Source organism: Typopeltis vanoorti, chromosome 2, assembly GCF_054136105.1.
Source record: "Typopeltis vanoorti isolate ZY-2024b chromosome 2, IOZ_Tvanoo_1.0, whole genome shotgun sequence".
In the NCBI taxonomy this organism is placed as follows: domain Eukaryota; kingdom Metazoa; phylum Arthropoda; class Arachnida; order Uropygi; family Thelyphonidae; genus Typopeltis; species Typopeltis vanoorti.
The window spans coordinates 123,081,855-123,109,642 of record NC_143550.1 but is presented as its reverse complement, the minus strand read 5'-3'; the positions used below and the strand labels follow the sequence as shown (position 1 = coordinate 123,109,642).

The window sequence follows — 27,788 nt, the reverse complement described above, 5'->3', positions numbered from 1 at the left end:
GCATCATTTTCTTCGTATTTTAATTCTTCTTTTTGTGCGAAAACGCTTGTTGCGGCGATTTCCGTTTCTCTTTTCGAGGACCTCGATATTCTAAATTGAATATGCGTTCAACTGAACATCTAAACGAGATGGTTGCAGTTTAAAATCTTTCCCGAACTTGTTAACACGGCATTTAGAGAAAAATAAAACTAGGGGCAAATCCTTTTTCAAAATGTTAAAAAAAATAATAATAAATAAAAAATAAATTGAGAATATATTTCTAAATTATCTTCGAGCTGAAAAGCAACCAGTAATCAGAGATACGCACCATCCAGTGCAATATTGATTTATCTAATATTAAGAACAAAAAAAAAAAACAAAAAAAAAACTCATTATTATCAAACTGAATAAATTACAAAATATAAAAGCAAAAAATTACTAGTCACTAGAACGAGTCATCTATGTTGCTAACACAAATGGATAAATACAAATATTATTATCAAATATTAGATGAAGAACAGAAACCCTGTTGTTAGACAAGATTCACCTGATCATAGATGAGGCAGCTATTCTGTAGATGAGAGGACTCATTTGTTTTATCATAAGTTATATTAGGGTGCTTAATAATATTTTCAATTACTAAATTTAAATTTTAATTAAATATTCAGAAATCATTGGCTTAACAGATGAGAGCAATTTGTTAGATATAGTTTAGCGTCATTTGAAAATACTGAAAAGGCCTATTCCCACACTACTCAATAAGGAGAGGGGGTGGGGAAGCACGCTTCCTTTTGTACATCTCAGGTGAGTTATATATATATATATATATATATATATATATATAGTTAAAGGTTGGACATTATTGGTTTGCTAGGATTAGTCAATGTGCTGTCGAGTTTTTTTTTTTTTTTTTTTTTTTTTTTTTTTTTTTTTTTAATAATGCACAAAACACAAATTAAGACCCGGGAAATTTATAATTCCATGAAAAATGCCAGAGAAGTTCGGGAATTACTCTCCAAATCCTTTTTCTTTCTTTTAGTTTTTTTTTTTTTTTCCCCGTAATCCAAGTGCTCTGTTTACATTGTACAAAATACGGCATTTTTTCTTCAAATGAGACGAGATTGTTTTTTGTTCTTGTTTTCAACAGCTTTTTGCTACCTTTTCTTCTCGGCGCAAAAGATAAACACAATTCTCTAAAGATAAACATAATTGTTTTTCTTTTCCTAGCTTCTAGCACTTTTTGTTTTTCTTATCTTCGTTCTTTTATATTCTGATTATTTTGACCATTTACTAGCCGAGGGTTTCAGAGCTAACAAACAAAACAACAACAACAAAAAAGTCTACCTTTTCGTAAGCCTCTCCTAATACGATCTAAAAGTGTACTTTCCTCTTTTAGTCTGTGCATTAGCTGACATAAAATCAATGAATAAATAAATATACCTTAGCAGTCATGCCTGTTACCTCCTAGTATTGTAAACACGTACTCTTTCCTGTGTGATTTAATCTCTCATAAATCATAGGGGAAGTTCGAACATGCATTACCTAGCCAGAATATTAAATAATATATAATACCACTGCAGAATAAGTCCGTTTCTGTGTGTTAGAATAGAAATGTTTTAAATGAAGTATATAATAGTCCTTGATTTTCTATTCTGTTACTGTCTGAATAAGTCACCTTTTCAGAATTTCGAAAAATAAATAAAATGGCAAATAGTTATTTGCGTACGATTGGAATATCACCACTAGAGGGCGGGCTTCATCAAAAACAGAAATAACCGTGAGTTTGCAAGTGGGCTAACGAGTTTTTAAAAAAATGAATAAAATAAAATAAAAATAGTAAAAAATGCACAATATTTGGTAGACCACGGTCCAGAATTGGAGATATAACAACAAACTCTTTGCGATTCCAAATAAGTACCAAAAACACGAGGCCAAATAGCTCTCATTTCATATTTTATATATACCCATGCAGTTTTTCTTGGAACAAGTGTTCCATTCTTGTGAATAACTAGGTCAAGAAATACTGCGAGGGAATCAACATCAGTGGAAAGACACGAAATACATTAAAAAGGTGTCGTGTAAGTAAAGATTGAAAAAAAAAAATGCTAATGGCATATTTAGTTATTAATAGTAGCTAAACGTTCTACTTCAATGATATTAATATACATAATGGTTAATATGTAATTTCAGTGTATAAAAATGACTATTTTAAATAAATCCCTGGCGTTTTTTGCGATATTGATTATTTCTCTAGATGCGTTGAGGAAGACAGAGAGGATTAGGCGTGGGTGTTACCACCACATATCCACAAAGCTGTTATCTCTTGAAAGCGCGTCCAAGCTGTTTGCAATTAAATAGGGTGCTTTGGCATTTGCTGGTGGACATTGACTTTGTAGTAATTATGTCCCTTTCATGGTGACTCACCGTTGTCACGGTTACCAGCACGTAACAAGGTGGGGGGGGGGGGAAAGAATCCTGGTTGTACTGCGTGTGCACAGTCCCTGGATGTAGGCTAATTTTAAAGCTGGGGCGATCCCACCCTAAAGGGAAAAGCCACTAAGATAAATTAATTGTAAAGAACAGAACTATACTGCGCATCGGACCGTACGGGAGGAACAGACGAACAATAGGAACCCGACACGAATGGATCATATTTAAACTGTACTCAACATGAACAGAAAAAGAAGAGGAGCGTTGAATCAGGGGGATATATTGGGGGAGAGAGGGGGGGGAGTGCTTTGCACCTAACATATCATTTCCATGGGGGAGATTCACTCAGGTCCAACAACAAAAGAGAGGTACCTCATAGGTTGAAAGCCTTAGAGAGCAGTTCTAGATGACGCTTTCTCTTTCATATATAATGGCGATAAATTGTTAACATATTAAACTCATTTCCCCAAACTAGATTCCAAAGAATTAGATAATGTTCAATTTTTAATTTTTTTTTTTTATAACAGCATTTGTTCTCTTTATAGAACTCTTTTTTTTTTTTTTAAAGCCTCGAAGCTTGCTTTTCGTTCCTTTGGTTTCCAAATGACGCATTTGACACCCTTAATCATTTGCTTTACGTAAGCTCATGATTGGTCGAGGCAAAACATTACTAGCGTGAAAAAAAAATAAATAAAAAAACCTTCATTTCGAATATTTACAAGTTAAATTATGAAAGTGAGACTTTTTTTTTTCACTACTTTATTGAATTTAACATTAGAACAAGAATTAAATAAATAAAATTCATCAAAAGATATTCGATTAATAACTTGTGATGTTTAAATTATTCAATGGTAGTGTATTGCATCAAAAAAAAATTATATGTGATTAAGAATAGCAAATTAAGAAAAAATAAATATCCTTGCGAAGTATCTTGCATTATCATCATTAACAGTGCGATGGTCGCGACTGATCTGACAGATATGCAGACTGTTTAATATAAATATTCTTACACATATTCAGTGTATAGCTTGAAGGTCATGACCAGCTGCGCGTGCATATGTTACGAGTGATATTCCGCACTGTTTTTTTGCTGTCAGTTTGATTTAACACGTGTTATGTAAAGGTTTGTGATATTTGACAGTAAATTGTATCTGAGAGATACCACGAACTCCGATGTCAGTATAGTATTGGTTTAGTTTTTTATTTATTTATTTATTTATTTTATTTACCGTTGAGAATGGCTAGAAAAATATATCGATTGGATAATCCATCAGATGTTGAAGAGATTCAGCAAATGTTACTCGAGTCTGAGGATGAGAATGGTAGAGTCGAATGAGAAAGTGATATTTGATAGGCAAATTGTATCTGAGGGATACTGCGAACTCCGATGTGAGTATAGCATTGGTTTAGTTGTTGTTGTTGTTTTTTTCTTCTTCTTCTTTGTTTCTTTGTTCAATAATTTTTAGATTGTACCTGAAAATAAATAAACTATCATGTATTACATTAGCAGCGGTTTTTTAAGTTTTATCGCATTTTAGCACATACTAATAATGAATGTATCTCTCAGATACACGCTATGTTGCAATTTTTTCCAGGGGTTTAAAATTTATCTTAAAATTCTCTGATCACTGATTTGACTTTATATCAAAACAATAAAACTGAAATTATGATAGGTATAACATTAAAGACCGAGCCTTCATATCTCAGTCAGTAGAGAGTAAGCCCTTTGGTCGGAAAGACCTGGGTTCGATTCCCGTCCACGACGTGAGGAACTTTTTATCTGGTCTCTTTCGACCAAAGGTGAGTTAGTCGGTATCATACAGAAGTAGAAGGTTCTTTTCCCGAAAACTCGGGTTCTAAATTTAATTTAGTGTTCGACTACAACAAATTAAACTTTATAAAATATGAATCACAGCGAGTGTGTGTGTGTGTGTGTGCTTACGTCATAGGTAACAATAAGTCGTAACCGACTGCCTTCGACGCCAAATTGTAAAGTGGATTAAATATAATTTTTTCTTTAAACAATGGAAACTTTTTAAATGTATAATTTCATAATTTTAATTCAACAAAGAATCTGTAATACTAGCATGATAAGTAAATAAACATGTCATTATGTAAACGAGGCCCTCGTTACATCAAATGTGCTATGTTAAAACAATCCAAGTGGAAAAATAAAAAAACAGCAGCATATCACAAGTGGATTCATATAAGACTGCAGTTAAAACATACAAAACCAAAGCTTGTAACAACTGTGAAGAGCCATCAACAGCTTCAGATCTGATTTTGAAAGAGACAGATGAGGGGGGAAAAAATCTTTGCTGTACAAATGCAGCTTTCTGGTTTCGTGTAAAGTTACTGGGAGAAACTTCTGTGTCCATTTATGAATTAAACTCTCTCTCACACGGACAAAATCTCCCTCTATGCTTCTCTTACGACTTCTGTCTAGAATACTTAGGAAGATCTCTTCATCAATACCAAAATCAGTGCATGAATGGTTGCTCTGATCAAAATACTTTTGAATACTTTTAATAAAACCAAAACGCCTTCTGTTCTTGAAGAAATTTTCTCCTCACTCGAATTCGAGACCTAGAGTGATGGATCTCCCATGTATCTTATATCGTCTCTATTCTCTTTCGCAATCAGCTGGCATCCAACCAATAAGTACTTTTGAATGTCTGCTCATTTAAAAAAAGGGGGGGGGGAGGGAATGCGTCTACTTTTGTTCTCTTCAAAATCAGATGTTGAGGATTTTTTTTTGGGGGGGGGGAGTATACATCTTATGTAAATATAGGTTATGAGTGAAGTTGAATTTTTAGTCTAGAGTTATATTTCTCTTTTTTCATCCTTTCTATTGTTTGCTTTTCTTTTTCTATTTTATTTTCTTTTTATTTTTTTCAAACGCTCTTGGTGAAAAACAGAAATTTGAATGATGAATTTGAGTGGTTTACGAAGAAAATAATTATTTTAGTAACCCAAGCAGAAAAAATGTTTTGATCCATAGAGTGAAAATAGTAATGTGATCGTAAATATGAATAGAAATTACAAAGTCCGTCTCACATTCTACTTTGGCATCATATCATGCTATGGGACATAGGACAGCCATTCCATGGAAGCTAACCTTGCGATTTATCCACAAGAAAGATGACATCTACATTTTAATTTGAAAGCATTGTTAGTTACTAAAATATCAGTGATTAGAGAGTTGTGAGGATTATCAGATATACTGGTGAAAATAGTAATGTGATCGTAAATATGAATAGAAATTACAAAGTCCGTCTCACATTCTACTTTGGCATCATATCATGCTATGGGACATAGGACAGCCATTCCATGGAAGCTAACCTTGCGATTTATCCACAAGAAAGATGACATCTACATTTTAATTTGAAAGGATTGTTAGTTACTAAAATATCAGTGATTAGAGAGTTGTGAGGATTATCAGATATACTGGTGAATAAATAAGAAATTTCACAAATTGTTTATTTGGTTGCTGGTTGTAGAAAAAAAAAAAATCAGCATCTCTTTTAGTTAGATCGGAAGACGTGAAAGAGGAAAGCCAATAGTAGGTGTGCACACTAAGGTGACCAAGAAAGACGGATGGTTTCGCAATTTTGATTTAAGTGTTAGTTTGCCTGCAATCAAAATTGAGTGAAAGAAATTCTCAGAAATTAGAAGTTACAGAGTAGTAAAGACGCCGTATATATTTAAGGATTTTAGATTTGGCATGTCCGCGCAGTTAGCCGAGTGGATATGCGCTTTTCAACCACATACCTGGGAAAGGAGTATCCTGGGTTCGATTCCGGTCATCGATGTGAGGAGCTTAAGGATCTTTCTCAGACAAAGGCAAGTTAGCCGGTCTTGGGCGTGGACTGAGGGTTTTTCTCTCCAGTTTATCTGGGGTTTTTCCTCCCACAAGCAGGCAAACCGACCCCGTGAACACACGCAGAAACAGACATTGGACACACCGGGAGGCATAGGGTTAGCCACCTTATCCTCGGCACGAGTACGGTTTAGAAGGGCTAAAGATAGCTCCGTTACAGGACACTAGGCTTAATACCCGATAAGAAGAAGATCTGGCATAGAAAGCGCGAATCCATTTCACATGCCACCTTTGGAAGAAGGAGCGACGCGGTAAACGCTTGAGGTAGGGAAAGTGAGGTGTAGCCACGGCTGCTGAAGGTCTTTAAGAACAACATGCCCTGGCTGGAATGGTGTAACTAGTAATCATCAGTTAAGACTGTTGAAAGCAAATTTGTGAAGAAAGATTTCTTGTTGTTGTTAGATTTTTATTGTTGACGTATGGGGCTTGAGCTACCTTTTCAACTAACTTCGGTATATGTAGTGCATGTTAAGGCAACTCGGGACAAAGATGGTGAAATTTCCAACCGTTCCAGTTTTAAGCAAATGAGCAAAAAGACGTGACAGTGTTTTTCGAAAGTGCATTTAATAATATATACTGAAATTATTTTCAGGTGAAAGAAGTGTTCAGTCTGGAATTCCGTTTGGGTATTTCTATGGGATACGAAGGCAGAAAAAGAGCACATTTGTAGAAATTCCTTTTCCAACTCTAAGTCAACTCTCTTTACCCTAAAGATTGTATTTCTCTTTACCCTATCGCAATTCTACCCCACAAGTTTTTTTTTAATAAATAAATAGATTGTGTGTATGTGTGTGTGCATCGCTCGTTGAAAAGAATATTCTTGATAAAGGTTTAAATTTTGTTATGTTACCAAGATCTATTCCGAAAGAACTATTACTCACAAAAATAGAAAAAGCAAGCTCATTCTTTTAACCTGAAGAGACTAATCTATTTCCTATGGAATCCATCCTCACAATTAACAAGCAAAACCCCAATAGATAATGTTAATGTTGCAAAACATCAAGCCATGAAAAATCTACAGAAAAATAAAAATATTATAATTCTCCCTACCGACAAAGGTAAAGCGATGGTCATCCTAGATACAGAGGATTACAACAGCAAAATGTTATTAAAACTGCTGCAAATAGACACTGAATTCTCGAAAGGGATTCAACTCGTGAACTTCGTAATCGTCCAAATAATCTACTGAGAACTACTACGGAATTTCCTAGAGACTTCAGATTATCGTTCACTTCATCCTCTCATCCCCCGATATGGCTTGCCTAAAATACATAAAGAAAACAATACACTAAGACCCATCGTATAAGGTATTGATCTCCCACATATAAGCTTTCAAAACATTTACCAAGATTTTGTAAAAGTTTAACAGGCTCGTTACCTCCTTTCTTAGGAATTCGGAACACTTTGCTTCGATTGTTAAAGACATGCTCTTCAAAAATATGAAATTATAGCAAGTTTCGATGTATTTCCTTCTTTACTGATGTGCCTACAGAAGAGGTTTTGATTCTTTTAAAAGATAAATTATAAAAACGTTATATCATCCCTGACCCATTGTGTAAATTTAAAAGTACTATATACAAACAGGGCTTGGGCAACCCATTATCTCCTATATTAGCAAATTTATATTTAGAAAACTTTGAGCAATCATTTCCTTATCATTAAAGCGAAGGTTATGGAAAAGATAATATTGATGATGTTTTCTTAATTCGGAGTCACGGACCAGATCCTTTAAAGAAGTTTCTCAGCCATCCGATGTGGGTTTTCTATAAATAGAAAACCCACAAATACCTTTATGCGCATTAAAATCATTATCCGCCCGGAAACTTGGCATCATTTTTACTTTGGGTAAAGGTGCTCTTTCCCATCTCAGTGAAGAAGAAGATCGCCAAAGAACTACAGTTTCTTCTTACAAACTTTCAGAAAAACGGCTATCCTAAACAGACTGTTTAGTTTTCTAGCTGCTTTTTAATCCACCTGCTCATTCTACTAAAGATGGTACTGATGTAAAAGGCTTTATATCTCTACCCTATATCAGCTCCGTTTTCCCAAAATTAGCTAAAATTCTCAAGAAATTTTAAAATCAGCACTTCTTTTACTCCTCTTATCAAAATCTCGGTTCCTTACTTGATAAACCTGAAACGAAACATGATAGCCTATAGGATCTAGGAATTTATCGTCTTTGGTGTAAGTGCAAGGTACTCTGTTTTGGTCAGACAGAGAAATCCACTGAGTTGCGTGTGAGAGATATTGCATATGCAGAACTAGATCCAGCTTACCATCAAATCACGTTCTTAATTCTGCTCGCCCTAACGAAGAAAATTCTCTCATTCATCCAGTGATCTGGAACAAATTAGAAAATATTTTCAGATGCTACGATGAACTGGAAAGAAGAATTGTGGAAATAACAGAAATTGTCCTCAATCCGGTCCCTCTTAATATGAACCTTAGCTATAACCTATTTGATTGTCTCTCTCTTCAACTGTCCAGCTTTGGTGTTCACGAGATGATGCCCGCGTGAAAGTGTCCACGCGGGCATCACCTCGTGAACAAGAACAGCTTCAGTAAAACGTTTGCGAGTTAATTTATATAGTGCTGCATTTTTCCATAAATTATCTAGTTGGTTACGGCTGTCTAAACATTATTCAATTAGTACAGTACCACATCATCTATTCAGTATCGAAAAGTTTTTTTTTTTTTTTGGCTAGATGGGCGAAGCAAGAATGCTTTTCATATTTCCCGTTATCTGTAGAGGACAATGTATGGATAAGGTGTTATTGAGCTATGAGCTCTGATCATTGCAGGAGGGTAACAGCAATAGACAAGCCTCAGTTAGAACTTCATTGGCTACAGCATTGCCATCCATTACCCTGTGTATCCATTTTTGTCGCCTCGTAAGACATGCATGGGCTGCAGTGGAACTGTTCTTATCCCGGCCACCACACGAGGATCGTTATCCATAAGTATCGATAAATTGCATTTAGCAATAAATAAAAAATAAAGATATGGTGTTCAGAGTTTCTTCCTAAAGAACTTCAGAAAAAATAGAAAATTGTTGGATATTTATTATCAGTTCTTTTTATAATTTTTGAAAAAATTAAATTTTATTATGTTACGCCAATCTAATACTATTATTTCGTATAATTTGGAAACATTTTGACTAATTTTCCATCAGCAATAGCGTAAATTTAATCATGGAATTGAAATGACTGAATAGTTTTGTATGGATTCCAAAGAATATATATTTTTAAAGCCTGTCCTGGAAAGGATTTGTTAAATACATACTGACTTATTAAAACGACATTTATACATAAATTAACATATTTTTTGCAAACACACATAAACATTACTAAAGAAACTGTAATAAGTTATCAAAATAGTAACATGTAATTATTATAAATTGCAAAATAAATATAATATATGGACATATATAACTACAGCAAAATAAAATAACCATAGAATAATTATAACAAAGATTGATTAATAAATGAAATATTTTATAATATTTTATAATATTAAATGATATTTTTTTTTCTTTCTTGAAATAAGAGTGTTGCTCAACAGATTGGAATGAAACTTGGTTTGTTTGCAAATAAAATTTAATGGTAGTTTTGTGATTAGAAATTGTTGGATATATTATGGTCATTTTAAACAACGTAAGACTATTTTTTCCATAAAATATATTTCGATTACATGAGTTGGTAGCATAATGTAACTTTAATTTCACCTTTACATAAAGAAAAAGAAACTTTAAAGGAAATTCTTATATATTACAATGAGCCATGTTTGGCAACTTGACGAACAAAACTAAATGGAGAAAGTTTTACCTTTACCAAAACTAGAATATAGAGTGCAAGAAGATTATGAATGAAGTTCCAAAGAGGGTTTTATGCTCTTGTTACACGAACTGTCGACATCAACGCAAATCTGCACCTTCCACTCTACAGATCATGAAAAACTCCGTTATTTGCGTGTTTAGTTGTACCTCATGCATGGAACGAGTTACTTCCGTGTTCCACTTTTGCTTACTTTTTTGAATGAAAGCTTTCTTTATAGAACTTTTCCACGAAAATGTAACTACTTAAACAGCATCACGGGATAAATAAATGTAGAAGAGTCATTGGAATTTAGACCTGGAATTAAACTACTCTTTCACAATAAAAAAAAATAATAATGTGAAACAGTTTTTGTAATGTGAAATTGTTGTAACAGTCGAAACCTTCGCAGATTTTTAAGCAAACACGCTTTTTTTTTTTTTCCCACAAAGAATATTCGCGGATAAAAAGAGCAATACATTGACGCTATACAAAAACAAGGCTTATGGATCTATTGATTTCCAGTTATTCTATTTAGAATCCAATAATCGGTTAACGCTACCAAAATAGACATGCATAGGAGGTTAAAATAAAAAATAATAATGATAGTATAATTATCCACAAGAGTTCATTAAGAAAACAACTTTTTATTTCGTTTTTTATTTATATTAAACACCACATTAAAAAATAAATTAATAAAATATAGTTATGTCATAGTATCCCCGTGTGGTTGCCGGGATAAGAATAGCACCAATGTAGCTAATGCATGTCGTACGAGGCGACTCAAATTGGTACCCTTGGAGGGTAACGGATGGCAGTGCTGTAGCCAATGAAGTTCTAACTGAGGCTCGGCTATTGCTGTTACCCTCCTGCCATGATCAGAGCTTTATAGCCCAATAATACCTTATCCTTACACTGTCCTCTACAGACAACGGGGAATATAAAAAGCAATATTGCTTCGCCCCTTTAAGCCAGTCCTTATAAGGACTATAAGGACGACAGTTAGGTGGATGGTACTGAATCAATCAACCGTGAAATGCGGTGATTGATTCATTCCTTTGGAGGGTAATGGATGGCAATGCTGTACCAATGAAGTTTAACTGAGGTTCGGCTGTTGCTGTTACCCCCTGGGGCGATGAGATTCGAGAGTTTTTGAGTTCGCTCTCTCAAGGTTTTTGCTTTAAGGGAGCAATTTGAATCTCCGGGGAAAAGTGTTCTCCGGCACGGCCGGCTGAGGGGCTTTGTCGGTGAATGATTTTCTTCGGAATTTGAGCGGTTCTGCTCGGTGATTGGGGAGCCCGTCATTGAGTGGAACCAACGCTGAGATATGGACGGTCTTTCGCCCACTATGGAGTGGCCTAGAGATCGTCCGATTTTTTGAGATTTCACCTTTACATAGTCGGTGATTGATTCATTCAATCCAATACCCTTGGAGGATAATGGATGACAATGCTGTAGCTAATGAAGTTCTAACTGAGGCTCGGCTATTGCTGTTACCCTCCTGCCATGATTAGAGCTTTCATTGCTCAATAACACCTTATCCCTGCACTGTCCTCTACAGATAACGGGGAAGATGAAAAACAGTCTTACTTTGCCCCTTTAAGCCAGTCCTTATAAGGACTATAAGGATAAGGACGACAGTTATGCCTGGTGATCAATCGACCGTGAGATACGGTGATTAATGATTAATACCCTTGGAGGGTAATGGATGGCAATGCTGTAGCCAATGAAGTTCTAAATGAGGCTTGGCTATTGCTGTTACCCTCCTGCCATGATCAGAGCTTTAACAGCTCAATAACTTATCCCTACACTGTCCTCTACAGATAACGGAGAAGATGAAAAGCATTCTTGCTTCGCCCCTTTAAGCCAGTCCTTATATAAGGATAAAGACAACAGTTATAAGTTTAAATGCTTCTGACCTGTTTTGCTAAAACATTAATAATATAGAAAATAACACCGTTGAATTACAATATTAAATGCTTAACTTTCTGGTCATGTGTTCTACTTTACATAATTTCGTTTTGGTGTAATTAGAATCCCGCTGCGTATCGGCGGTCTTTCTCTCTCTCAGTATACCATAACATTCCTATTTATTCATTTGTTAGTAATTATCGAATGGATTTCGCTAATTATAGCGGTGCACCCCCATTTTAAGCGGTGCAGACTGGATGAATAACAACTCCTTTGCTTCCAGTCAGTCGCCTAAAGCATGCCTGACTTGCATAACAAGATGTGGGAACAATAGTGACAGCAACATTCGATGTAGTTCTCTAGAAAATCTGATGTGACATACGAGATAATAAATTAGAGAAAATTTGAATATTCATTTCCGTTCTGTCATAGTATTTGATGATAATACAGTAACTTCTCTGCACTCCCTGAAGTGAGGTAATGTAATTTCGTTATTAATATTTACAGTTCTTTGCACTTGTACAAAATCTCTTGACTAGAAGTTCGCTTGTTTATCGCATTTACAACGCAGTAACTATTAAAATAGTTACTGCGTTGATTATAAAGTTTTGTTTAACATCTGAAACAAATATCTTGGGATGGATGGATGAGGGTAAGATGGAGTCGCTATACGATACTTTTAAATGATTATATCCGGAACAGCGAACTGAACAAATGGGCGACTCTCCCGTATAATTTGTGCACAAATCTTAAGTATTCAATTCATGATGTTTATTACTTCTTTTTGATTAACCTAGGATTGCCAGAAAAGCTCGAAGCACCTGTGAAGTCAGATAACTCAGAGCAGAAGAGTAACGATGCTTCTTTGTCTGAATGATTTCTCAACTCGTTACTTTCTCTGAAAGTGAGTTAGCTGTTCTTATACGGGGGTAGCTAGGTTCCCTCCCCCGCAGTCTGTTTACCTGCGTTTTGATGGGGAAAACCGGTCCCGTAAACACGTACATCATCCACTCTTGAGAATGCAGCAGACGAATGGTTAGCCGGCTGCATTACAAATGTCCGTAAACTTCTAAGATGAGGAATCAACCCATCTTTAGATGGAAAAGATGAAAGGAGAGAGAGAGAGAGATTTTCTAGTTTTTATTTTATTTATTTATTATTTTTTAAGGCGAAAATACGCCGCTGACAGGCATGTGTTCTCAGGCTCTAGATGGTTATGGAATAGCAATAATAAGGTCGACAAACCCTGTTTGTAGGAACGGTTACATGAATATTACTAAAATATTAAAGCGCAAATATTTTCAAGTTTGGTGATTTTTTTTTTAAAGTAAGAATCTACGAAAAGAAAGCTTGATGTTAATAATGATTTAAGCAGTGAAAATAATACACGGATCTTTCTTGATGTCTAATTTAGAGATCCAGATGCAGAGGCGTAGCTAGAGGGGGGGGGGGGAGGGAGCAGTCCGCCCCGGGCGGCACTTTGAACATTTTTGAACTTTTGCAATTAATTCTAAAATACAGTCTCGATAACACTCATTTCCAAATATTGTAATACTATACTGCGAATTTTCCTCACAATTGCTGTAAGTGTGAGAGGAGTTTTTCTAAATAAAATTGATTAAGAATTACCTACATTACTATGAAATAGACTTCGACAACGTCATCGACGATTTTGCTAGCTGAAAAGCAAGAAAAATAACATTTTAAAATGTTGGAATTAAAGTTTTACTTCAAAAATAAACATAGTGTTTTAATTTATTTCACTATACGCCGTTTTGACTTTTTTGTATTATTTTTGGTGTGTATTGAGAGGGGTGGCAAACTCAGGGATCGCCCCAGACAGCAAAAGCTCTAGCTACACCACTGCCCAGATGGTCTTAAGAGTATAGATCCACACATAAAGACATCTGTTTAAAAGATGTATTTCGTCCACGTGTTCGCTTGAAAGTGAGAACTTACACAAAAGAGTAAGTTCTCATGCTTTGATGTCCAAATCTATCTGTTCTTGCACCGTGACAACACCTGCAAAGATATACTATTAATGTTCTCTACTGCAAATAATATGCCATCGCTTTCTCTCTCTCTCTCTCTCTCTCATTCTCTGACATTACATTCTTATATGAGAATCATTGAGTAGCCATCTCCACACATGTTAATGATCAATTAATACAAATGGTATTGCCGATACACATGGTATCGGCAATATCTCTCCTTCACAGCCAATCAGAAGTAATGCTTGTCAACCATGCCAGACTATTAACGTTAATGTCAGATGACATGCTGAGCTATTGCATCAATGGCTTTTTTTGTTGTTGGATCAATTTAGAAGTGGAATGAACATCCCACAATTCATGGAGAGGCGGTAAAGGTTAACCATCTCTCCCTGAATTCTGTCACTCGTGACCTTTCCCGAGATCAATAATCTCGAGGGGAAAAGATAAATAAATAAAAATGAGGTGAAGAGCTCTTCAGATCAGAATTCTTCGTTTCTCTGGATTAGGGAGTCAACAACGTCTTGTGACTTTGCGTTGTTAAACTTATCTAAATCTCAAGGGAGAACGAATTGCTGGAAGGATCGACAACAAAATGAATTAACTCCGTAGAATTTGTACGATTTCGCACACATACTCAATTATTAAATGACGTTCGGGAATGAAGAAGAACGACGAAGGAATGAACGAAAGTCAGTAATGCTTCAAGTGGGTTTCGAATGCGTAATGGCACAGATTGAGTTGGATATGTAGAGTAGAGTTAATTTGTGAAATGCATTCACTGCAACCCACAATAAAAATAGGGTTTGGAGATTGGCTTTCAGGTTTTTATCTTCGTCTGGGAGGGGTGGGTGAGGCAGATAATAATACTGATAAATTATTATTGTTATCATGATCATGAATAGTCATAATAATAGTTGAACCCATTAAAAGGAAAAAATAATAACTATATTTTAAAGTATGTAAGATGATCGAGATCTTACAGCATAAAAATGCTAAATTTCGGCATGGGTTGCTTCAGTAATGAACCTTGAAGGACATGCACTCGGCCAAGGAGTACATAGAGTTGTCTTTAGTTTGTGCTTTTCACAGATAATACACACACACACACACACACACACACACACATATATATATATATATATATATATTTCAATAATCACATTAAAATAATAATAATGATAATAAATAGTAAATTACTTATTTAACCTTTGGACGTTAAGATTATCATTTCAGTAAATGCGGAGAAAAAGAAAGGAGAAAGATTAAAATGTCATGCAGAAGAATATTAAGAAGATTGCTTTAAGCCTAATAACATAACTTTCTTTTTCCTTTCCAGTGATGCTTTCCTGTCTTATTTGGAGAAATCCCATAAACTAACAATACTGTAATTAAGTCCAGGCGCTAACATGTTAATGGTTGAATATTTCTTACTTTCCTTTTCAACACTTCATCGAAATTTCCTCTTTATATTTTTATTGTCATTTTATTTCATTCATTTTATTACCATTGACTTCAAGGACACGATTGTAAAGAGAATAAACGAATGTATACTTCTCTCTCTCTCTCTCTCTCTAGCTGCTACGTCATTAAAAATCAAACCAAGTCTAGACGGGTCAGTAAATGGTGAGTCTTCCCCTTTCCTCAACCGTTCTCTACCGTCTAGGTCATTTCTACAGGACCATGAGGGCCATTGATTCGGGCTTTGAAAGAAACAGGTCAATTCCGTCCCTGATTCCAAGTCTTCAGTATGGAGTATGCAGTCCCGCGAAACGAACAAGGTGAGGCTGCCCCCTGTTTAAAAATGCCCTCACAAACAAATGTGAACTTATTGTGTGAGCACGCAGCGTTGACCTGATTTTCTCTTACTGTCGCTTGTCCTTTTCTGCCATGTCAGATAGACTAGTGACACAATCTACATTAAAATGAGAGGTAATGTGGAAGTAGGCTTTACTAATGCGCTTGTTATCTCCAATGACCTCGCAGGCCTACACACAAGCATATTATATACTCTTAATTATTCAGTACCCTTATAAAATGAGGCAAAAAAAAAGGAGGGGGGGAGCAGTTTCCGTCACGCAAACATAACCTAACGTGAAGAATACCAATAATAGGAAATAATGCAATCGGATGAGGCGAAATTTTCCTATAAGACTACGAGTTAAGCACTGATTTCATCTTAGTCTATGATTAAAACGTATTCAGCCCACCTGATAATACCTTTTCTACCATTTACAAGTATTTAAACATTTTTTTTGTTAGGGATTATCTCCATACACTTGAGGAGCATCAATTCCAACCTATTACAGTGCCCAGAAATAGTTTTGTTAAGTTGTACATTAGTATTATAGATTTCTCTACATCATACTGAGTGTGCTTAATCTCACTCAATAAATAATGTTCAAGTTTCAGCAGTCGGGATAAATTAGCAATATTTTCTCTATCCAATTACACGCTTTCTTTTCATACTATCCAAAAAGAATGGAAAAGATTGAGTTTTATTTATTTATTTATTTCATTTAAATGGTTCTTTCCGAGCAATGTGCTTGGAGAAAGAACCATTCCGCTCATTGTCTGGCTAATTTGCAATTGATTAAAAAACAAACAAAAAAAACTCTGAAAGTTATTTGTGTCTTTGATGAGATTTAAACCCAGTCTTTCAAAAGCAAACTTGGTGAATGCGATTATTGGATTGATGACATCTCCATGTACGCGTAGCGATGGTGTAAATTAGAAAAGCGACTGAAAACCAAAAAATATTCTTCCAATTGTCTAGGAATGTAGGAGGTAGTCTGAAAAAAGAACAAACATCCAACTTACTTTAGGGGTGTTACATGTAAGTCCAAGTTATCTTCGTGTGATGTTCGACAGCATCTGACTTCTGTGTGTCAAGTACTGTTGACAAATAATGGACGAGATTACCTCTAGGTAGATGGTAGAAGTCAGTAGAGCTAAAAAGAAACGAATGAAACACAAACAATACAGTTATCAATGGCCTTAGCAGAAGACACACGAAATCTCTCATGACAAATGTGAACGTGTTCTCTCCCTCTCATTCTCAATGATTAACTTCAAATTTCTTTATTCCATCTTCCAAACATTTCTGCGACTTTTCGTATCATGTTTCTCATTATATGTCTCTGGCTATGTGAAAATAACATAAATCTTCCAATGCTGTCAAATCTCAAATAAAAAAAAATAAAAAAAAGTTGAATTCCGATACATCATACACCTCTTAATACGCTTGAATTATCTGTAATTCCGCAGCGTCCGTGTAAACAAAAAACTTTGGTCAAAATAGGCATTGGACTTACTAACTGATGGAAACTTCTGAAATTTATTTTACAGGTTAAGCAAGTGTAAGTTAAATATTGTTAGGCTAATGCTGCAGATGTTAGTGGTTCATTTTCGGAAATTCACGCTGAATTAAAAATAGTACGCCTGTACTGATTTGTACGAATTTCTCTTTGTATTTTACTACTTTTGGTGAAATGGTGTACGTAAAAGGGAACATCCAAAAATAAGCAACAGAAAAATTGGTTCAAAATTTATCGCGTTCAATTGCTTATTAGACATAAACGTGTTCTATTAAGCAGGCGATATTAAACTTAAACACCAGTCACTAAATTTGGGGGAGGGGGGGATGATTAATTGCGTGCACAGATAAGAATCCAGCTGCTTGCACGACTTAGAGGAAGCAGCTGTACGCTGTGTTTAAAGTCAGTAACATCCGGACATAAGAGCAAATGAGGTATGACTCGTATTAAACCACAAGCTGATATTGGCTTATCTAAGTACTCTGCTCGACTTTTAAGAAATATATCCTATTCTTTTATTAGTTCAGGATCAATTTCCAATAAGAATCTCTTTTAGAGATGCCACCGAGTAATAAAATGTGTATTGTAAACAAATTAATACTGTATAATTTTATCGAAAAACAGGTTTTGTCAGTTTTTAATGAAATTTAAGATCCTTCCTGGGCTTAAGAATATGGACATGATATTTAGGAAGCATGTTTGCATGGTAATAACATGGTAATGATTTTATTCAGTGATAAAGAACTATAAATACGTTAACATTTTGCGTAAGATTAAATCCGCTTCTTTCAATATTTACTTATAAAGCTAGTCGCAAAAAAAAAAAAAAAAGTTTTTCTTTGATAATTTAATAATTATTTAATATTTTGTTTAAATATTTACATTCACGTAATAATTTTGTAAAATCGTGGTGTCGCTTGCGATACAAGACAGACAACCAAACGATTATTACTGATCCAAAATCACCAAGTGACGTCATTGAAGTGTAAATGTATGTCATTCGTGTGTGCGCTATGCATTAAGAAAGATATTAAAATATTAATATATAATATATTACTTGTAGCGCTATTAGTCATAGGAAAGACATGAATATAAAATATTTAAAAAGGTATTTATATTTTCAAAGCTCTGTCCTTTTTTCCTTATATTAGATATATATGGGAGATAGAAAGATATACACGCTTATCAATTAAATGTAAATAATGAAATCAGTAATAATAGCAAAGGAATTATGTATTCATTATTTTATATTACTTGTATGCATCTTTATTTATATAGATATAGAATTTAGGCAAGATTTTACAAAATTATTAATACTGTAACCATAAAATAAAAATAATTAATGATTTCTGTAGCACTTTGCTACAGAAACCTTTACAAACTGTCGTTAAAAGTTGATCGATTATTACAAAATTATTAATACTGTAACCATAAAATAAAAATAATTAATGAGAATCCGCACTTTGCTACAGAAACCTCTACAAACTGTCGTTAAAAGTTGATCGATCCTTATAGTCCTAATAAGGACTGGCTTAAAGGGGCGAAGCAAGAATGCTTTTTATCTTCCCCGTTATCTGTAGAGGACAGTGTAGGGATAAGATGCTATTGAGCTATTAAAGCTCTGATCATGGCAGGAGGGTAACAGCAATAGCCGAGCCTCAGTTAGAACTTCATTGGCTACAGCATTGCCATCCATTACCCTCCAGTTAATACTCCAAGGGTATTAATTAATCACCGCATCTCACGGTCGATCAATCCTAACCACCTACTCCAAGTTGATCGATAGTGTAGGGATAAGGTGTTATTGAGCTATTTTAAAGCTCTAATCATGGCAGGAAGGTAACAGCAATAGCCGAGCCTCAGTTAGAACTTCATTTGCTACAGCATTGCCATCCATTACCTTCCCTTCCAAGTTGATCGATGCATTAATGAGAAGACTATGCTTAAAACTTATTCAGAATTAAAAAAGGTGAATTATAAAAATTAAAATATTGTATCAATAAATTCTATCTAATAATAATTTTTATTTGATTTCTTAATTAACCTTTTATAGATAATATGTAATAATAGTTTATTAGGTGATTTCTTTAATAATTGATATTCTTTATTTATTTTGAAAACATTTATATATTATTTTGTTGTTTACTCTTTTATAATTTAATACGAATGTTTATATTTCTGTAGGTATAATTCTTCTTACACTAATAGTGTCTAATAAGTATATTCCAAAAAAATTACGAATATTTATACAAATCACTTTGCATAATTTTCACACTGAATAAAACATTTTTGTCTAATAATCTTTAAATGGAATTCTTTATTTTTGATATTTAAAAACAAATGTATTTGTTTACAATAATTTATGAAATAGCGATTGGAAATATAAGCTTTTGTCAGTTTACAGAACTGATATTTAGATAGTAATAATAAAAAAAAACATCTGCCTACTGTACTTAGGGGATCTGAGTGAAGCAGGGCAACTTCCTTTCTATGCTTACATTATATAGGTAACTGTAGTAGCGAAGTGCAACATATACACACCTGTATGTATGTATGCATGCATATGTGTAGGCGTAGTCAATAGGAAATACTGCCAGACTGTCATTGAAAGTTCGTCACTGTATTAATGAGAGGGTTATGCATAACTCATTGAGAATCGAGTTATATTACCGTTTGCCTGTTAATTATCGGTATCATTAATACAACGAGTTTGAATTCAAAATAATTGGAATCTAACGTTTTGATTCTTACTTTCGGAACAGATATTAAAGAGAAACCTGATGTGGAAGAGAAAATATATTTCAGTCAAAACATTCTCATCTATTGCTTCAAAGAATTCGCACGATTGCTAAAAAACAGGTGTTTTGAGAGCCTTTTGTTAGGAAGAATATTGTTAGAAATAACTGTCATATTGACCACCAGACAGCGTGTCCACGTCTACTGCGAGTTTCATCTTTGTCTAGTTAGCTAGAATCTCTTTTATTTATTTTTATTTTCTGTTGTTCAAATGGAGACTGCAACCTTCCTCTCTAATGGATCTGCCAACTGTCAGTCGTTCACTGTGGCCAGCGATCTCTCAACTTCTTGTGGCACTGTGCCAACTGTGTGAAACCAGAACGTTTCGTACATGGAGGGAGTCCCTGTACGCATGCGCAATCATTAAGCGTCTCTAAGCAGTCACGCCGAGGTACGCATTGGCCTTCGTTATCTCCATTAAGACACAAGCAAAATCGGCTTCGTCGAGTCAGCGGGTGCCTTGTGTGTGTGCGTGTAGAACTGACACTGGGTCATCTGCTAGTGCCTTGTGCTTGTAGTATGCGTTTTTCTTCCCCCTTCGTTCAGGTTATATCATACGTGCCGTGAACCTGAAGAATAGAGGCCGCATCTGTTGTGAAGTGTGCGCGAGTCCAGCAGGTAGCTGACAGCAGACAAAGGCCACTAGGGGGAAATCCTGCATCGCCGCTGTGTTTTCAAGGGAACTCCTGCTTTTCTCCATTTCGCTTAAGGGACGTCGTTTGCAATGAATCCCTAAAAACCGTATTCCAAAACAGTCAACCTTTGTTTTCATCATGTTTACCGTCTTTCGCTTCGTCCGTCGGGCTCGGTCGAGGTATCTTATACTGACTGCTCTGTTACTGATAGCGTCCGTTGTAGTATTCCATGTCTTCATCTCATTTAGCGGGCCAACGACACTGAATCATCTCTCTCCTACTTCGGTCCCGCACGCAATGGACAGCGGACATAGGACGCTAGGTAAGACCGCCTCTGCAGTCGCATGGCCTTGGTTGCCGGCAACCAAACAGCGGCAAGAACGCCGATTAAAGTGTCCGCGTGTTGTCGCCCTTGCAGGGATGGACATCAGCACTCCAGAGACATACGCAAAGCTGAGTTTTAAACCACCTTACCGTAGCTATTGGAACCATACATTTGAAAGACGTTACTTACTGAGGAGAGAAGAATGGAGCAAATTACCACTTAAGGTAAGTCATCAGTTAAACCTTTATCTTTAGTGTAAACAAAGTAAGCATTGTAAGTTTTATAGGTGAGGTCGTTCGCATGCAGAACTTTTATTTTATTTTATTTTTTTTTTTATAATTGTGCGCCTACACTCCCATCCTTTGATACTGGAATCCGACAGCACACGAAAAATTATTTTGATTTATAAGAACCTGTTTGTCTTTTCCTTGTTACGCGTTTTTATGCATAAAATAGAGTGCTAATAAGGAAAACGGCGAGCATTTAAGAAGTATCGTAGCAGCGATATAGTTGAACTGGCTGTTATATTGTAATAACACATCGTTCCGTTTATAGTAAATGCGAGGTTTAGAGTATATCACCAGTTCAAATCATTTATACGCTCTTGATCAGTTGATAACTGACATTCAGAACACACGGTGCTAATTACGTGTCTTCTATTCATATTTACAAATGAAATTGCAAAAAGCACATAATATTTAAATGAAAACTAAATTCATTAAATTGTTTTTAACGAATTTGCATTTCCTTCAAATTATCCTATGTTGCCCTTGGCTTCACCCATTTATCTATAGAGAGAATAAGACTTCATTTCATCTTTTATTAATTAAAGCTCGTTTTAGGATTGTCCTGAGTATTGCAGCCATTTTTAGAAACTAGAAGATATAAAATTAAAATTTTATAACCCATGTACATGTCCACCGAAAAGTACTTATTTAACTGCTTACTTTTAACAATCATAGATAACGTATAATTTCAAAAAAAAATAAAAATAAAAAAATCGAGATTATTTGATACATCGTATGCTTTTTGAATGTTTTAACAGACGTATTTGTTTGCTGAACGATGGAGTGAATGCAGTATAATGAAACTATAATTAACAGTGGAACTTTATAAAATAATTTATTTTTGGGAGATGGACTGAGTCCTTGACTCTCTATCCTTTCATCTGATTGAAGAAAATGTGTGGATGGGGTGTTATTGAGCTAAAAGCTCTAGTCATGGCTGGGTAACGGCCACTAGCCGAGCCACAGTTAAAACTTCGTTGACTACAGCATTGCATCCATTACCCTGAGTTCTTGCCATCCTATTCAACCCCCATTTTTTTCAATAGTTATTTAACTTTCTTTGTTCACATATTATAAAACAGATATAAATTTTATAGTATACTGTCTCTAAGATATACACTTTATCTACAAACTTTCTTTATCCCTATATTTTCAGTTAATTCAGTGATAATATATCTTATCTGTTTAAATAGTTTTTATTTTTTCTTTTATAAACTAATGAAGAAAGGAAAGCAACATTGTATATGCGTTTGTTTTTTTTTTTTTAAATGGAAATTTATCATATTCAAGTGAATTATTATTAGTAGTAAGCACACTGCACAGAATTACAAGAAAGAAAGCTTGTAGTAGTCTACTTAAAGCTTTTTTTTTAATTCGTACAACAAAGAGGGGTGATGTTTAACATTTTTTAACCTTCTATCAACTTTTTCAATTCGACTTACATGGCATTGATAGCCACATCAAAAGGGGAAAAATTAATGCACAAAAAGTTTTGTTATTAAAGTCTTTAAAATACATTTTCAATCAAATTTAAATTAGCAAAAAATATAACAATCAGTCTCAGCTGTTTTGTATACTTTCGAAATTTGTAAAAGATAAACATAATGATGCCACTCGAAATAGTTTCAAAATTCGTTTGCTTAAAAAAAAAAAAAAGTATCTCCAGCTGTTGTTCTTTTAATAATTAACTCCACAATGGATTAGGGATAAGATTATATAATACGCAGTAATTAAGGTGAATCGATCATGCACGTGCGACTTCTATTTAGATGTTTTGTGAATATATTTTAATAGGCATGTAAAATATTTTTCTTCTCTCTCTTTCTCTCAAGGGCAATCAGTCTGCCGTGCTTGATTACTTCAATACTGCTAAAACTTTCCTAGCTGGTTGATTATTTTAAATATCTTATTGTTTTCATCCAGTGCATGAACGTTTATAACTATGAAAGTTATAAAATTATATTATTTAAATCTTTTTGCTAATGTATTTTTTGAAGCATTTACTGTAGTTTTTTCTTTTTTTTTTTTAATAACTGATTTATTGCTTTTATCCCTTCTTATTTGGAAATAATAGTACTTTGTACATGTGTTGTTTATAATTTTTTTCTGTATGAATTTAATTTAATGTAGCATTCCACAGTCTTTTAAGAACTGTAGATAATGATGGAGAAAGTCTACTTCATAGAAAGATATTTTATTTGCTTTAAGAGAAACAGTGACTTGAAATAGTTATATGAACATATCGAAAGAACTAATCCTTGAAGAACCAGCCATACACAAGTCCCGCCAATTCTTAAGCAGCGTTGCATACAATATTAAAAATAGTGCCTCGCTTCATTACTAGCAGGGGCGTAGTGATAGGCCAGCAATCCATCCACCCTCTCCTAGGAATGCGAGAAAGCCCGAGATGTAATCCCCAGTCGTATGGAAGAGGATATTTGACCCATTAACAGAAAACACGAATTTACGTTGCATACTAATTCAGTACGAAATGCTGGAGACAACTAAGGGAATGTTTTTCGATACGTTAATCTTACTCAAATTATTTGCAGCAACAAAAATGCTAGGTTGAACAGCAAAAGCATCGCAGAATTTCAAACATGAGTCTTCAGAAGTAACAGAAGTCTCTGAGTCACTGGTTGATTCTGAAGAACTCGCTGTTCATTTACACATAAACGTAAATTTTGGACGGAAATTTTTGATGAGCTAAAATATCAACAAATGGCTGATCCGGAAAAATGTAGTTTTACGTAAACATATGGCATAAAATTTTATATATTTTCTTGACGTATTTAAAACTAAAACAAACATGATTTTTTTTTTTCCCCATATTGTGAAATGTTCGAAGTAAACGAACACCGTTGTTTGTCGTTTTTGAGGCGAAAAACTCAATCCAGCTTGACCCGCATAATTATCACGTTATTTATAACATGAAATCCCTTGTGAATCCTAAGGGTCTCATATTATTAGCTGAGGATGTTCCAAGATGCCACTGATCGATTCCTCGATATTATAATAAAATCACTTCCTTTGTTGTCGATTAAAGTGTTATGACAACAAGAGGTCGTCAGAGAGTTGTCATTGGCTGAGTACTAAAAGGCTCGGTCGTACTCACTTGCAAATCTTCTGCATTGAGTCCAACTTGTGCAACAAACATTGTTTTTAATTGGACAAGGGAAGTACGCAATACTTTATTGGCGTCCGCTTACAGTAAAAGCTTTGTTTTGTATAATATTGATTTGCGGAATGCGATATGTAGGCCGCTAGTGGTCGTGAGGGATAGTCTACGAAGCCCAGCACAAAGAAACCTAAAAATTGAGTAAGGATAAAAACTATACCGGTGTATATTTAATACGAAACATATACTGGTATATATATCTAAATATATATATGCCCATGTACAAATTAACATTAACACCATATGGATCATCAAATGCACAAATACTTTTACGTTTTTTCAAACACTTTACATGACTTTCCGCATAACTTTGCAATACGCTGTGCCAGTGAACATGAGATTTTTTTTTTAAGTTGAGCATGTGTGTGTCGGTGGGGGGGGGGGCTCTTATGAGAGCTTAAGATATCTTCTCCAGTGTCTTTTAATTCACCAACCTCTCTCATCTGCCACATTGCGGGATTTAGCTCGCACTACTGTATCTCTTGAGGTTTTCTTTTTATTTATACAAGCCATTCCTCTGTTTTTTAACCTGGTGATTTATCCCTGAAGATGGACGAGTTATGCATATTTTTAAATACCAAATATTTGGTATTTAAAATTAGTTGTTTACTAATCTTAATTTTCGATGTCTCTACAAGTTCCGTTTGTAGGGTTTTAAGAAACAGCTGTGAAGCACATTTCTTAAAATGCCTCACTGAATTTATACTATAGGTATATTGTTAACGACAACATTTATCAAGACATCTTTTGATAAAATGTAACTAAATTAGCATGCTTAATAAAATACGAATCTGAGAAATAAACCTAACATCCTCAAGTGCATATTGTTTTTAGTTTTCCGAAATCTAGAGGTTCTCCTTCTTTAGTGAAGATAAAGTGTTCCCAGTCTGTTAGTGAAATTTCTTGACTTCATGTCACTCTTTATAGTAGTGTGTAAAAACATTTTAAAATTATAAAGAAAAGTCCGTTAGGCTTTTGCTTATTAAATCAACACCTCTTCCTTTGATTGTTTGTCCATTTTCTTTCACAACTTATTTTTTGCAAGACGAAATCTAACCTTTTAGCAACTTTAGAATTTCTTCCTCGTTCTCGACACCTTATTTCATATCGTTCACAATCTCTTTCTCTCTCTCTCTCTCTCTCTCTCTCTCTCTCTCTCTCTCTGTGAGAAAGAAGTGTTATTGTAAGGCAATGATTTTTAATCTTTTCCAAACCACTCGAAAGTTTAAAATCCAATATTTTGTATAAATAATCCACAGTTAAACATCACAAAATGGCTAAAAGAAGCGGGGGAGAACTGAACAGTGGCCTTCCGAAAATATAATCAGTTGAAAAATTCCCATAAACAACTTATCGGGTTGCGCAATGAAAGATAATGAACTACATATCCACTTTCATTTGCACAAGTCGCTGTGCGTGTTAGTGATTTCGGACAGACAGGGATTGAATATTTAAAATAAATAAAAGGTATTCGTTTAAGACTCATCCATGTACTAGTATTATGGAGGGGGGGGGTTACTGTTTTGTAACATAAGAATGTACGGGTGTGATAAAGGGGGGAGAATGAGGTCTAAAAGTGCTGAAAAACAGTTGCAAACCTTTTAAAATTTGTCTTTTTGTTTTATATTCATAAATCAACAATAGAAAAAACAACAAACAAAAGATGTCGCGAGACTTAAGCAAGACACTTCATTAAAGTCCTTAAAACTCTGTGTGAAATCTAGAATTCTTCCAATAATGCCTGGAATTTAAGACATTATTTGATCATTTTTTTATGTGGTTCCCACCCACGAAATGTGATTAATAAACCTCTTTATTAATAAAGAAAATAATAAAAATGAATAAAGATTTATTAATGGAAAAAAATCCTTTTCTTTATTAATAAAGAAAAGGATTTTTATTAATAAAGAAAATAAAAATGAATAAAGATTTGTTAATAAAGAAAAGGATTTTTTTCCATTTTTCTCAATTATAATTTTTTTTTAAATATTTCGGAAAACCTTGCTCTAGATGCCAAAACATGGCACTTTTTTTTCAAGCCACTTCAGGCTTCCAATAAGCGGGGTGGTCTCACACGGGGCGATGAACTGCATCTGACACCACAAACCTGCATACCTTCGGCGGGATTCGAACTTACGACCTGTTGGTTTGAGAGCGGATACGCTAACCACTCGGTCAACCAAGCTAATTGGGCCACTAAACGGTACGCGTGGTACTTGCTGAAAAAAAGAAAAATAAATAAATAAAATATAAATTATTATGCTCACATTTCTTCCCCCTCCCCGTTTATGAGGATATTACATTTTTTTACAAAATCGGAAATCATCGCATGTACTCTAAATAGAGTGCAAGCGATGCCAATGAATTGTCAAATCTGACAATTGATAAAGTAGCGCTTAAAATCCACACAGTTTTTATATCATCCTGAATTTGTGACTGAACTCGATCGTGAACTAACGTTAGGTACGATGGTGAGCCAAAAAATATTTGTTTATTAAAAGTAGCATAACAACAATATGGAACATTAAAGTGTATTATCTCTTAAAATACATCTCTTTGATTTTGAATACATTTAGTGTACTGTGCTCAAGCTTGCACATACTTAAAAATCATACACGTCGTGACTCCCGTATAATTTTTTTACGGATTTTTTTATCCCACAAAACAGGCAAGTAGAACACACACATACTCACCTTATAGTCACAATAACTTCCGCTGTCATTATAAATATGCAGGTAATATAATAATAAAATTGGTAAGATATATGTAAGCCGTCATGGAAACATGACGGCAAAGCGGAATTATAACAAATCGTTACCTGGTTTATCATTTCCTCGATATTTACCCTCCTGCTGCGAGAATAACTATGCTGGCTTTTTCATTGTTCTCATCAACAGTTTTATTATATTAAGATTGTTTGTTTATTTCGCCTTTAGAATGGTTTATTAAATCACATGAAACAGCATGATTCGTTTATCCCTAAAATCAAATAGATAATTAATAATGCAAGGATATTTTATAAGGTTTCTTCGAAAAGAACATTGAACTTATTCTCTTTATGAAGTTCATAGAAAACGTTAAAGTATGAATAAGCGAGGCGAGTTGAGTTCCGAAAGGAATTATTTCGACGTATCACCGGGAATGTTGCTCATGAGGCCATCAGAGCATTGTCTATTCAACTGTGCCATTTCTTAGGACGATATATATTAGTTGATCGAGAAGGAAACATCCGAGTTTTAGAAAAGAA

General features: G+C 34.6%; 1 protein-coding gene across 1 annotated transcript in view; it reads left to right on the top strand.

The window, feature by feature from the left end:
- Positions 1-20,550: 20,550 nt before the first annotated feature.
- Positions 20,551-27,788, top strand: part of LOC150109400 (alpha-mannosidase 2-like) — a 128,960-nt gene continuing 121,722 nt past the window's right edge. The window contains exon 1 of the mRNA XM_090412900.1: positions 20,551-21,300. Coding sequence (XP_090269026.1) covers positions 20,890-21,300 — 411 coding nt within the window. The 5' untranslated portion in view covers positions 20,551-20,889. The remainder of the gene's footprint in view (positions 21,301-27,788) is intronic.